Source organism: Ambystoma mexicanum, chromosome 4p (genome assembly GCF_040938575.1).
Source record: "Ambystoma mexicanum isolate Mex_15411 chromosome 4p, UKY_AmexF1_1, whole genome shotgun sequence".
Lineage (NCBI taxonomy): Eukaryota > Metazoa > Chordata > Amphibia > Caudata > Ambystomatidae > Ambystoma > Ambystoma mexicanum.
In genome coordinates this window covers 54,309,626-54,324,678 of record NC_090927.1, presented here as the reverse complement: position 1 = coordinate 54,324,678, position 15,053 = coordinate 54,309,626, and the positions used below count along the sequence as shown (strand labels likewise).

The 15,053-nt window shown below is 45.7% G+C and overlaps 1 protein-coding gene across 2 annotated transcripts in view; it reads right to left on the bottom strand.

The window, feature by feature from the left end:
• Positions 1-15,053, bottom strand: part of LOC138452985 (NACHT, LRR and PYD domains-containing protein 3-like) — a 481,434-nt gene that overhangs the window by 107,494 nt on the left and 358,887 nt on the right. The window contains exon 10 of one of the 2 annotated variants that reach the window (XM_069605362.1): positions 6,648-6,818. The exons of the other annotated variant lie outside the window; for it this stretch is intronic. Within the exon in view, the coding sequence (XP_069461463.1) occupies positions 6,648-6,818 (171 nt within the window). The remainder of the gene's footprint in view (positions 1-6,647; positions 6,819-15,053) is intronic. 2 annotated transcript variants of the gene reach the window in all.

Sequence of the window (15,053 nt, the reverse complement as noted above, 5' to 3'; positions counted from 1 at the left end):
TCATCAGTAAGACTGGCCCTATCCAACCTAGGGAACAATGACACAGATGGGGACAGTATGACCGTGAGAGCGGAGCAGGGATCTGAGGCTCCATCATCAGTAAGACTGGCACTGTCTAACCTAGGGAACAATGACACAGACAGGGACAGTACGACAGTGAGAGCGGAGCAGGGATCTGGGGCTCCACCATCATTAAGACTGGCACTGTCCAACCTTGGGAACAATGACACAGACAGGGACAGTACGACAGTGGGAGCAGAGCAGGGATCTGAGGCTCCATCATCAGTAAGACTGGCACTGTCTAACCTAGGGAACAATGACACAGATGGGGACAGTATGACCGTGAAAGCAGAGCAGGGATCTGAGGCTCCATCATCAGTAAGACTGGCACTGTCCAACCTACGGAACAATGACACAGACAAGGACAGTATGCCAGTGAGAGCAGAGCAGGGATCTGAGGCTCCATCATCAGTAAGACTGGCACTGTCTAACCTAGGGAACAATGACACAGACAGGGACAGTATGACAGTGAGAGCGGAGCAGGGATCTGGGGCCTATCATCAGTAGGACTGGCACTGTCCAACCTAGGGAACAATGCCACAGACAGGGACAGTATGCCAGTGAGAGCAGAGCAGGGATCTGAGGCTCCATCATCAATAAGACTGGCACTGTCCAACTTAGGGAACAATGACACAGACAGGGACAGTACGACAGTGAGAGCAGAGAATGAATCTGGGGCTCGATCATCAGTAAGACTGGCACTGTCCAACCTAGGGAACAATGACACAGACAGGGACATTATGCCGGTGAGAGCGGAGCAGGGATCAGGGGCTCCATCATCAGTAGGACTAGCACTGTCCAACTTAGGGGACAATGATACAGACAGGGACAGTATAACAGTAAGAGCAGAGCAGAGATCATAGGCTCCATCATCAGTAAGACTGGCAATGTCCAACCAAGGGAACAATGACACAGACAGGGACAGTATGACAGTGAGAGCGGAGCAGGGATATGGGGGTCCACCATCATTGAGACTGGCACCGTCCAACCTAGGGAACAGTGACACGCACATGGACACTATGACAATGAGAGCAGGGCAGGGATCTGGGGCTCCATCATCATAAAGACTGGCCCCGTACAACCTAGGGAACAATGACACAGATGGGGACAGTATGACAGTGAGAGCGGAGCAGGGATATGGGGGTCCACCATCATTGAGACTGGCACCGTCCAACCTAGGGAACAGTGACACGCACATAGACACTATGACAATGAGAGCAGGGCAGGGATCTGGGGCTCCATCATCATAAAGACTGGCCCCGTACAACCTAGGGAACAATGACACAGATGGGGACAGTATGACCGTGAAAGCGGAGCAGGGATCTGAGGCTCCATCATCAGTAAGACTGGCACTGTCCAACCTAGGGAACAATCACATAGACATGGACAGTATGACAGTGAGAGCAGAGCAGGGATCTGGGGCCTATCATCAGTAGGACTGGCACTGTCCAACCTAGGAAACAATGCCACAGACAGGAACAGTATGCCAGTGAGAGCAGAGCAGGGATCTGAGGCTCCATCATCAGTAAGACTGGCACTGTCCAATCTAGGGACAATGACACAGGCAGGGACAATATGACAGTGAGAGCGGAGCAGGGATCTGGGGCTCCACCATCATTAAGACTGGCACTGTCCAACCCAGGGAACAGTGACACAGACAGGGACAGTATGACAGTGAGAGCAGAGCAGGGATCAGAGGCTCAATCATCATCAGTAAGACTGGCCCTATCCAACCTAGGGAACAATGACACAGATGGGGACAGTATAACCGTGAGAGCGGAGCAGGGATCTGAGGCTCCATCATTTTAAGACTGGCACTGTCCAACCTAGGGGACAATGACACAGACATGGACAGTATAACAGTGAGAGCAGAGCAGGGATCTGAGGCTCCATCATCGGTACGACTGGCACTGTCCAACCTAGTGGACAATGATACAGACAGGGACAGTATGACAGTGAGAGCAGAGCAGAGATCTGAGGCTCCATCATCAGTAAGACTGGCACTGTCCAACCTAGGGAACAATGACACAGACAGTGAGAGTACGACAGTGAGAGCAGAGCAGGGATCTGGGGCTCCACTATCAGCAAGACTGGCACTGTCCAACCTAGGGAAAATGACACAGACAGGGACAGTACGACAGTGAGAGCAGAGCAGGGATCTGGGGCTCCACTATCAGCAAGACTGGCACTGTCCAACCTAGGGACAATGACACAGACAGGGACAGTACGACAGTGAGAGCAGAGCAGGGATCTGGGGCTACACTATCAGCAAGGCTGGCGCTGCCCTATTAGGGAGCAATGACACAGACGGGGACAGTATGACAGTGAGAGCGGAGCCGGGATCTGGGGCTCCATCAAAATAAGACTGACACTGTCCAACCTAAGGAACAATGACACACACAGGGACACTGACAGTGAAAGCAGAGCAGGGATCTGGGGTTCCACTATCAGCAAGAGTGGCGCTGCCCTATCAGGGAACAATGAGACAGGGACATTATGGCACAGTGAGCGACAGTACCTAGTACAAAGAAGACAGAGGTGCAATGCACATCTCCTGCAATGGAGCCAGCAGAGGGTCCAGGTGTGCATTCACACACTGTTCAGATGTGGAGCCAAATTCCATTGGAAGCGATGGTTTGCTCCAACAAGAATCTTCTTCTCGTTTACACGCTGAGGGAAAGTCTTAAACCTCTCACGTGTTAGTGATTTAGAAATACTGTTCATAGCTGCGCACTGCATTGACTCGATACTTCATTTCTATGTGGAAATATTTGCCAACACAAGGCATACGTTCCACACTGCTTGTGTCCGTTTATCTGGACAATACTCAAACAAAAGAGGTGTTGGCTGGAAGATTTAGAATGAATCCTAACCTCTGGCATTGCTCTGGGCAACCCTCCAGACCAACGTCTTCACCTGCCAAGCCATAACAGAAAGGGGAAAGACCAAATGCAAATCGGGCTTGGTGCCACCCCAAAAGGGGCAGTCCAGCCTGAACAGACATGGATCCCGTGCCTGCTGCGCCTAAAGACCCAAGCTAGTCCTCACTGATGAAGCCCAACCAGGCTCAAGATGTCTGGGAAAGCTTGTGGTTCTCTTGCAAAAGGGATGTGATCTAGCCATTTGAACTGGGCTGCCCCTTTAGGGGCGGCACCAGATTTGATTTCATATGGTCTTTCCTCTTTTGTAAAGGCGAAGGTGCCCAGAGCAATGCCAGAGGTTAAGGTTCTTTCTAAACCGTCCAGCCATCACCTCTTTTGTTTTGATATCTGGACAATACTGACATAAAGCAGTGAAGGACAACCTATATTTGAGCTGGATCCCATCTCATGGTAACAGCGCTTCATAGAGCACAGGTCCGCGATCTCGCCCGTGTCTTTCATGGATCTGTACCTCCTGTGAGGCTGCGGAGTTGCATGGTCCACTGTGATGTCATGTTTCTGATGGATCTGATCTGGCACCATTTTAAGGCTACTTAAATACACAGAAACAGGCCACTTTAAGGAGAGGAGAGGGAGTCTACACGGTAGACTGAGGCCTAGCATGTTAGGTTGAGCGTGCAAAGTTCCATGCTGAGTCTGCCGACTTGATCTACATCATAGAAAGGACTAGCCTTGCAAAGTCAGTTAGTTATTTACATGTTTTAATTTAGTGGATCATAGTTTATAAATTAAGGTTTTCGCACAATACATTTCCAAAGATACATTTAGCTACATTTCCTGCTGAAATGAAGGGTACCATAACGTTCTCACAAGAAGCAACTCAATTAGTATAGGAGTGTGAAGCGTGGTTTCATCAAGTCACAAGCGACGCATTAGTGGTTGGAACTGTGCACGCTCTTGGATTCAGAAGCCGCAAGGGGACGATAGGCATTTACAATGAGCTCTTCTTTCAGAAAGGTGCATTTAACATGAATAAGCCTTGCAGTGCCATGCTGTGCAACGAAGGGAGATGATGGCTAGAAATGTCCACTGGGCAACGGTGTGGGTCAGATATCTCCCGTTGTTCCTAAGACTGAGGGATAGCCATTTCTGACCAGCTCAACACGACAACATCGTGTTTACTCATCTCTAGAAAAGGCCTGTGCACAGTATGTGCAGACTTGGCCTACACCTCCCAGAAGGAGACGCATCAAGGCACTGCTTCCCGATTCTGGATCTTCATGGCTTTCTCATTCCTTCCTTCTACATTGGCTTTCTTGGTTCGACTCTAGGGTACGCGTAGGGTTCTACTTCGTCTGTGTGACAGCTTTCAGTCCTCCTGGTTCGGTGGAGACATAGGGTGATCGATGGGTCTACGGTTCAGTCTTGCGTCATCGCGGCATCAGCTTTGCACTGCAGGGCAATTCTCTAAAGACTTTCTCTTCAATGCTGAGTTCCATCACTTCCATTCCACTTAGCCCCCTAATACTCTGGTCGTTGCTCATGTGCTTTTAGACAACCATTTCTGTTCATATCTTATAACCGTGGAGAGTCTCCTCCATGGAAGAGCCCATCTCCTTTTTTATTGTTCCTGTACTAGAGACCCAGTTGTTGAATGGTCGAGGAGATGTTGAGGCCTGTCTCTAAGCAGGTAGTCTCTGGGCATGACTTGTGAGTTAATGCGGGGCTCTGCTCTTGGTGCACCCCGGGTGAGCTCCATACATGGCGCAGTCTCATATCAGCTGGGGGAGTGTACATGAAAGGCCCCCGAAGGCCTGTTGCGTTACTGATGCACCAGTTACCCTAGGAACTGAGACACTACTCTTTGCTTCAGCCGGGCAGAAACCTGCACATAGTCCTGCTGCAAACTTCCAGCCATGTTTCCGTGGCATGAGGAGAACACAGCGCACTTCTGCTTCTGGACCAAGCAGCAGTGCTTGGGGCAAGCCATGGTAGTGCACAGTGACTCCAAAAAGCGCAGCGTCCTATGAAGGCGTGCCTGACTTCTGGCAGCCATCTTGAACAGGTCAGTTCATAGATATTTAGGAACTTTGCATCCATGCGCCTGCGGGCTGCAAGTGATGCTCTGGGAACAGAATGAAAGGCCAACGTTGCCTTGTGTATTGGGGGCAGTCAGGTGACCTACTCCATTCAGGCTTAGACTGAGATTTTCATTAGACCCGAGTAGTTATAGACACAGTTGTGGGGTTTTGGTTAACGTTTTAATGAAAAACTTATGATGATATGTTTTTGAAGTGGGAGTATTTTACTCCCTATTTTTTAAAGTTGGGAATGAAATTATTTTTGAGGGAGTAAAAAAGTAATTCTCATTCCCAATGGGAGTTTTTAAGAAGCGAGTACACATTTTTTAACTGTTAAACAGAAATGTTTTGTTATAAATATTTCTTTGTAACAAGTTATGAATGCACATTAAAATATAAATGTTTACTTCTTCATATCGGGCAGCAATAATGTTGCATTACATGTGCTGCTGGGCCAATCATATCCGTGGACTGTGTGGATGAAGGAAGGGGAGGGGCGGGGGCAGGCTCCATCTGTCTATTTCCCATTTTTGTTGGGAGTATTTTTTCTCCCTATTTTTATTTTTTGGGAGTATTTGCCTATTTTTAGAGAGTAAAAGTGGCTGATGGGCCCTTTATCTGTAGAGTTGGCTGGATGCAATGGTGTTCTTCTTTAGTCTTTCACAGAGGCCCCAACACTGTGGGGTGCAGTTCTTTCATGAGAAGCAACCACAAGTAACCACAAGCAACCACAAAGTGTATGATCTCTCATACTTGGAACGCAAAGCAGCCCACACCTCGTTAGGAAGCTATTTAGATCCACAGCTTAATTGAATCGGCCCAATGTTTTTACCCAACCCCAATCGCTTGAAAGATAGCCCGCCTCAGCTGGAGCATGGGTAAAGGAAATTTACTGGGTGCTCCACTGAGATCACCACTCTGCAAACTCAAGCCAAGAATGTGTTCCTATCTGCAAACCTGCATGTAGTTTAACCTAAGATGCCCGCTTCACGAGGCATTAGTTTCTGGGTAGCTTAGGTCATCTGGGCAGCAGAGGGTACCAGCGTTTCCTCTCTGGCAGCAGCCCAAAAGTATCGCTTTGCAATGAAGATCACATGGACTGCTGCATCGCAAAGACCACCCCTAAGACCCAGTGCTTCATTTATAACAAAAATAAGTGTCAGGGCCCAGGTATGTTCTAGCACGCCTGTGACACTGCGGGTGGGTGGTTCCCTGCCCTGGCTGCCACCAGCCATAGCTCCTGCCCACAGTGTTGGCATATTTGGGGTTACACTACAGCTGGCAGCTACTCATTGTGGTTGATGGAGGCACTGACTATCAGCACTTCATAATTAAAGTGCGTCTGAGACAATAAGTGCAGGGGCTCAAAAATAAGTGCCAGGGCTGAGCCCTGGCAAGCACCCCCACAAATTAAGCACTGCTAATACCATTATATTAAATAATATCGCAGTGAGAGGGCTTTCACTGAACATGTATTGTCTTCAGGTAGATGGGAGTGAGGCGTTCAGACTCAGTGCTCAGGCGGGGGAGTGTTGAGGCCGTGCAGAGCAAGAACAGGGATGTGGGAATAGGTAGAGGATGGAGGGCGACTTAGCGCGAGGCATACGAACATGCGTCTACTTACTCCAGCCTCTGTAGGTTGCAGTTAGGATGTCGCAGTCCTTCACACAAGTCCCTCAGACCAGAATCCTCCAGTTTATTGTCGGACAGGGTCAGCTCTCTGAGTGATGGGGATCCGCAGAGAGCGGTGGCCAGAGCTGCACAGCAGGAAGAGGTGAGGGAACAGCTCCAGAAGCTGCAGAGTGACCAGAAACCACAAGTAGTGTGAACACTGCACCTGTCAAAGGCATCCACACTGGCTTTCAACAGCAAAGAAGCATGCAGAGATTAGCCCACGGCCCAGTCAGACAAAATACACGTTTTACTGTAATTGGAGACTGTGCTTCTTAGATGATATAAAACCAAATCTTCAAACACTCTCAGTCCTTGTACTATTTACATATATGAAAGCCAATATGAATGTTAAAGAATTCTGAAACATCAAGAGCACCCCCCAATGAAATCAATGATCAAACATAACTTTTCCCCATGTAATGCTGGCTAAGGGATATAATTACCACAGTCACATTGTGAGAAAGATGAGAAAACACTGCACCTACTGAACCCCATTCAGGGGAAAGGTGTTTCTCTAATGATGCCAGTCCCAGAATAGGCTGTACAGTGGGGTAAGAAGTGCACTGTTCACACCTATCATTATGTCTGAAACACACCTGTGTGCCTGAAGCATGTTATGAACACAATATACATGTGCATTAAGCAAATACCCATTAATGGCAATACATAGAGAGGGGCAAGATACGCTTATTGCAAGTCATAAGACAAAGTCATCAAAAACTTTGATCAAATGCATGAGCAGGCGGATTGCTAGCCGGAAGCAGCGCACCACTGATCCTTTCACAGGCCCAGCGGAATAATCCTGTTGCGCACAGAGCCTTCTATAGCACCTGCCTGGCATTGCCACAGGACAGAAGGCCATAGTCTAAACATTACACTCTGGAAAGGTGCACTGCAGAGCTGGAAAAGAATACTGCCCAATCAGCTAGTTATTTATCTATTTATTACCTTTGTTGCACGCCCAGACACTGGGGTATCACAGCGTAGTTACAGACATCGTTGGCATTGAGAATGGAAATATTCACTTACAAAATTGCAGATAGACACATTACAAAATAGACATTAAGGCATAGATTATTGTTATGCATTGGATGAAACAATAGAGGAGTCCTATTTATTTACACGGTTAAGCTCAGACCTCCAAAAGGGATGTGTCATTGGAGCCCCAGATAGACTAATAAGACCTTTGGCGGCTGACTGACTTTTGTTTTGCCAGAATTGGTTAAATAACCAAGTTTTTAACGATTTTTTGAATCCCAGGAAGGATTCCTCATTTATAATATTTAGTGGGAGGGAGCTCCAGGGTTTGGGGGCCAGGACTTGGAAGCTACTGTTTCCTGCTCTGGAGCTTTTGTACCGCGGGACCACGAGGAGCGAGTTGCTGTTGAACCTGAGCGTCCTACTGGATGTTTTCTTTATTTAATGGCATTGTTCATGTAAATGGGGGCTTTTTCAGCGAGGCATTTGTGGGTGACACAATGTTTTGGAGATCATTCTGGCCTTAATGGGATGCCAGTGGGTCTCCTTCCTAATATTGGAGATGTAATCAGATTTTTGTATTCCGAGTGCTGCCCGTAATGCTTTGTTCTGCATTAGTTGTAGTTTGCTAAGGTTAGTGTTGGACGTCCCTAGTAATAGGGCATTACAATAGTCCAACTTGGATAGAGTCAGAGCCCTCGCCAGAGTAATACCGTCTGTAGGTGTGAGGAACTGGCGGCTTGATGCCATTCCTTTTGATGTGTACGATGTGAAAGACGAATGTGCCGCCGAGATGTGTTTAGCCGTAGTGAGGTTGCCATCTAAGTGCACTCCTAAGTACTGGAGTCAACGTGCCATCAATGTTGATTGCAGAGTAATCAGAGTGAAGGGTACCTATTTTGGTTTGGGAGCCCACAATGAGAATCTCTGTCTTCTCATTGTTAAGGCAAAGGCTGTTTTGGATAATGGCATAGACTTTGTTGATGGTCAAAGTGTCCTGGTCGTAGTTCCCTGAGATTGGTATGAGGATCTGGGTGTCATCTACAAAGTTGGTGTAGATGACACCCATATCAACTAATGCTGAGAAGAGAAGCTTCGTCAATGCATTATATAGCATAGGTGAAAGGCATGAACCTTGGGGTACCCCGATGGGGACTGCTATAGGATCGGCAGCATCTTTGCCGATGGAGACTCTGGACGTGCGTTCGGCTCGGAATGTTTGACCCAAAGAGTAGCATTTTCAGAGAAGCTAAAGTCATTGGCTAGAATGGTACATAATTTGTCATGATCTACAAGGTCAAAAGCTGCAGACAGGTCTAACAACAGTAGTATGCAGAGTTTTCCTGAGTCTCTAAGGGTGTCCATCTGGATTTTCAAATCAATGAGGGCCGTTTCCGTACTATGGTTCGGCCTGAATCCAGATTGTCTAGCTCCCAGGAGCTGGTTTTGTTCGAAATGGGTTTGAATTTGTGAGTATGCTATTTTATCTATGATTTTAAGTAAAAATGGGACCGTAGTTATTGGTCAGTAATTAGTGGGCACAGCAGGGTCAAGGGTAGGTTTTTTCAGAAGAGGGGTGACCCAAGCTTCTTTGATGCTGGCTGGGACCATATTTGTGTTGAAGGAAGCATTGCCAAGTTATCTCCTTTGCAGTTCGAGGCTTTCGGCTTGGCAATAGTGTTGTTCACTAGTTCTTGGGTCACAGGTGTGAAGTGGAATAGTGGAGTATTGTGGTCATTGGAGATTGTGGGAGTGTTAGGTGGGGTATTCTTTTCAGCTAGTATTTTTCTTTTAGTGACTATTTTCTTTTGCAGCAGATCAGGTTTGGAGGCTGATGCATCTTGAATGAGAGTGCACCATTCTTTGCTGGTGTTAGCTAGGGTGGTGGCTGGGATAGGGTTTTCCAGCTCTCTGAGAATGGAGAACAGTTATTTTGAGTACGAAGAGGCATTGCTAATACGAGTGTTATATGCGTTTGCTTTTTGAGTAATAATTGCTGCTTTGTAAACATGTTATTTGCAGCATTGAAAGCATTAGCAGAGTCTGTAGTGGGAGATATTTTACGGATATGTTCCAGAGAACGTTTAGTTCGCCTTAGCGATACTAACTCTTCATTGAACCAGAAGGACCAAACGGGTCCTGCATCCTTCCACGAATGACAGAAAACATGTTGCAATTATTTTTTGCAGGGAGCATCCCCTCCTTTGTGTGCTCTGAACCCCCCACGGCAAAGGCTTCCATTTTATGACACTGCTGTGTCTCTGAAGACATGATTGCCCTGGTGGCACTAATCCATTCTAACTAGTTTCCTTTGGTTTGTGGCAGGGTGGAGGCACAGAATCAAGAGAGTCCATGTCTTGTAGTGCGATGCCTTTAGGGTACATGTGGTCATGCTCCGCAGCATAAGAAGAAGGGTGGGGTCCAGCAATGTAGGCCTCCCTATAGGTCAGTGCACCGGCCCCTGCCTTGACATGTCCAGTTGCAGGGGTGTTCCCCGCAGGTTCCATGCCTTAATATCGCTGCAAGAATATGGCGATATTTTTGTATGGCAATATTTTTGCGGTGGTATTAACACATGGAACCGGAAGAGTGATGGTCTCAGCCTTCCCTGACTACACATTAAAAGTCCAAAAGATGAGGAGAACATTTGAGGGGCTGAAGAGCCAAGGACATTACATTCTCTGCTAAGTCATCGATTCTCCATGAGGGCATTCCAGCCTACTCACAACTCTACAGGCAGTAGGTAGACAGTGAGGGCCACACTGCAGACAGGAGGTGTTGTGTTGCAAACTAGGATAATCAGAAACCACAAAAAGATTACATATATGTGTACATAAGCAGAGTCTCAGGCAAACCCGCATCCTGTGGTACAATAAAGAGAATTGCACCTTAATAAGAGCCATAACGTCACACGACACACGTACTATCTGGCGCACAATCAAAAATGACAATAAGAGTGTCGCATTAGCTATGCCACACTGTATTGCAGAAAATGTATGGTAAGACTACATTACAGACAAATTTCAGCTTCCGACGAAATTCAAAAGCGAATCAGGAGTACTTCTGTGCTATAGTGCGATCACCCGTTTGAATTGGTCACTAGATGACATTTAACAAGCTATTTCAAGATTGACCTATTCTAAATCAGCGGGGCCTGATGGATTCCCACCATGCCTTTACAAAGCAGATCCAGAGTTCTGGGCAGCAATTTTAAAAGCTAAATTTCAATCCATCATTAATTCGGGACTTATTCCCTCTTCATGGTTAACTTTGAATATTGTCCCTATATTTAAAAAAGGAGATCCTACTTTACCACAGAACTACCGGCCTATTTCTTTGATGGACACAGATGCAAAATTGCTTGGGTTCTGCTTTTATACGACCTTGAAAGGTTTACTGAAAACAAAGATCTATACTCAAGATATCAAACGAGTTTCCGGAAGGGCATGAGCAACTCATTAAATGCCACAATCATGGCACATGTAATAGCGGAAACCAAAGCAAAGAACTCATATCCTGTGTACATTGCCTTGATTGATATGACCTCGGCTTTTGATAATGTCGTCCGTAATATCCTCTGGAAGAAAATGATGAATATGGGAATCCCAATTGTTTTACTTTGCTGGTTTATAAAGCAACATACCAACACATCTTATAAAATAAAATTATCAGCTGAAGGAAGTACCACCATGCCAATTACTACAAACTTAGGTCTAAAACAAGGATGTAACCTTGCTGCTACATTCTTCAATTTATATCTGTCCGACCTAGATAAAAACTGGGATGCAAGAAATGTGTTTTCTGTTAAGGTTGGTGCTATCCGCCTAAAATGGGTGGCATTCGCTGATGACATTATTATCTTCGATCCAACTCCGGCAGGGCTCCAATCAAAATTACAACTTTTTGAGGAATTTGCCATTGCTCACAACTTAACACCGAACTCGACGAAAACTGCCATTATGAATTTTGGCCCTAAGAAAAAGCATGGAGGCTTCCAATGGCAGATTATGAACACCCGAATATCTCGTATCACAAACACGATCTATCTTGGATACAATCTCTCAGAACAAAATTCAATGAAAGAATGGACTGATTTAATTAAATGTAAGAGCAGACCACTTTTGTCTCAACTAAAAAGGATGCATGCGAAATATTGCAAATTCTCGCCAACTCCTTTGATCGACTTCATGATACTTAAAATTGAAAGCGTAATATTATATTCACTTGACATATGCTTACGTGACATGAGCTTAAGTCTCGATTGCTTACAGGGTTCCTTGTTAAAATCTGCAATGTATTTACCAATGTCTATACCTAATGCCGTGATACGACACAAATTGGAGTTGGTGGCGTTATCTGGTTGTTGGAAATGGAGACAACTGACAAACTAGGCAAAAATCCATTTCCCACCTAAGAACTCCCTATGTGTCGACATGAAAGACTCCCTTGAACTAACCATTTCTATTTCAATTACTCAATATCATTTGAAAATGCAACAAATATTGAATGACCTTCACATCACTGTAGATGTAGATGTATCACCGCCCAGAATATACTAAAAAAAAAGCTTTTTGAAAGGGATTGGTGCTTAAACATAGAGCAAATAGCAAATTATAAATTGTGTAAAGAATACTGTACGTACGTTAAAACTCATATTCCAAGATATGATCACATTAACTTATTTCCTTGCAATTGTATCAGAAAAGCATATTTATGGTATAAATTAAATTTATACCATACAAGGTAAAGGACCATGAAGTGGAACGAGAAAGGGATAATAAATCAAAGGAAATGTTGCTTTCCTCAATGCAACAAACCCTACGAGACTATGAAACATCTCATCCATTATTGCCCTCATTTCAAGACTATGAGAACAAATCGCTTGATGACATTTGTAAATATCGATTATGAAGACTGTTTGCAATTTTTATGGACAAGAATGATGCAAGGCTCTCATAAACCATTAATATATGCACTGGTAAGTCTCTGCAAACATATAGAAAAAGAACTTGTTGCCTTTGATAATCACTGAATAGTCACTGTTAACTCGAAATTTTAGAGGTTGAATTTTTTTAGAAGGATAAAGATTTTGTGATATACTTTTAATTTGTAAATTTTGAAATCTGCTATTGTTCAATTTAAAACAAATTATTTCTTTTTGTTCTTGGACTGGAACTTACACCAAGAGAATCGCTCTCCTTGGCTAGGGGGGATCTTATAAAAGAAGCCGATGTGTGTTTTACATGTATTAAGATGAAATGTTGTTGTAATTGTGAAATGTAAATATGTGTTTTATATTTTGTAACATTTTTGTAAAGGTTCTACATTTTGTAACTGAACCATGTACAAATAAAAAAAATAAAAAAGGACTACATACGAACAAAGTTATATCAGAAAGCTTATGTGTGATGGGAGAAGACTGCACCATACACATTTCTCAACAGCCATCAGAGAAATCCCATCTCAATCCAATCCCAGCCAAGGGAAAAGACCTATATCCATGCTGTAACACAACATTATAATCCACCTCTGACCCGATACCTTTCAACGGCATCTCAAAGAGCACTGGCAGGATTTTGAAAATCATGGATTATCATGAACTGGAAAAATAATAGGCACCTGGAGGTGAAGGACTAGATTAAAAACCTAAGCAGACTCGCCGAGATGGAGCAGCAGAGATAGGTCGAAGAACTTTGAGAAATCTTGAAGTTGGTATCTACATGTATACCCATTAAAAATCATAAAAAGTCTCATGCAGCAAGTCCTGACTAAACAAATTGTTTTCTATGACTCCATTTTCAATGATATAAGAAATAAAGTTGCCCCTTTCAAAGTAATAAGGCAAGAGCATAAATCCGCTCATGTAAAGAGGCATACCTCTCGGGAGGATAGCTCAGGGGCAACATGCTCGCCTTGGAAGCAAGATGACGCAGAGCAACACAGGTTGGATCGCTTGGAAACAAGACGACAGGGAGCACCAGAGGTTCCATCCCCGGGTCTGCACTTAGAAACCTCTGGGTATTAAGTGCGTTATAAATAACCCATTATAATAATACCATAGAAATAACTTTGACAGCTACTAGGAAAGTACAAGAACGTTGGTCTAATTCTTCAAAACAGACAGTGTTTAAATGACCTACGTTATTGATACAAGCAGAGTTACTGCTAAAAATATTCTTTACTAAAGTAATGAAAGAAGCAGACCGCTGGTCATACAATTGTTTTTAACACTGATGTTGCCAGACAAGAAAGAACCTGTCCCTGGAAAACCTGTTATAATTGATTCCTACAGGAAAAACATACTCTTGATGTACTAAAATCTGTTAAAAGAAGGTCTGACCAAAAACTCAGGGGGTAATTCATAGAATTCAGAGCACAAGTGGCGCACGCGGCTGGCGCACAGTGTGCGCGTGCGGCAGTCTGCGCCAGCCGCGTGCGCCAAAATCCATTTCCGCGCACAGCGTATTCATGGATTTTAACATCCATAACCAGCCGTGGCGCAGAGTGGCGCAGCGACCCTGCAGCAGCACCAGTTAAGCCCCAAACCCTCCCCGTGCGCCATGAACAGCACACAAATCCTGTACATGGCGCACAGGCCAGTGGACCAGCATACAGCCCCCCCAACCACGGAAACGTCTGTAAAACTCCCACGCACCCCTCCAAATACACGTACCCCTCTGCGCGGGGAGAATCACACACGGTAGACCCTGTGCGAGCGGGGTACGTGTATTTCGGGGGTGCGCGGGAAGTTTAACACGCAATTGGCCTTGTGCGAGCGGGGTACATGTATTTCGGGGGTGCGCGGGAAGTTTCACACGCGATTGGCCTTGTGCGAGAAGGGTACGTGTATTTTGGGGTGCGCAGGAAGTTTTACACGCGATTGGCTTTGTGCGAGCGGGGTATGTGGATTTTGGGGGTGCGCGGGAAGTTTTACACGCAATAGGCCCTGTGCGAGCAGGTTACGTGCATTTCGGGGGTGCGCGGGAAGTCTCACACGCGATTGGCCTTGTGCGAGCGGGGTACGTGTATTTCGGGGGTGCACGGGAAGATTCACACATGATTGGCCTTGTGCGAGCGGGGTATGCGTATTTCGGGGGTGCGCAGGATGTTTTACACGCGATTGTCCTTGTGCGAGCAGTGTACATGTATTTCAGGGGTGCGTGGGAAGTTTCACACGCGATTGGCCTTGTGCAAGCGGGGTACGTGTATTCCGGGGGTGCGCGGGAAGTTTTACATGCTTTTGGCCTTGTGCGAGCGGGGTACGTGTATTTCGGGGGTGCGCAGGAAGTTTTACACGCGATTGGCCTTGTGCGAGCGGGGTAAGTGTATTTCGGGGTGCACGGGAAGTTTTACACACAATAGGTCCTGTGCGAGCGGG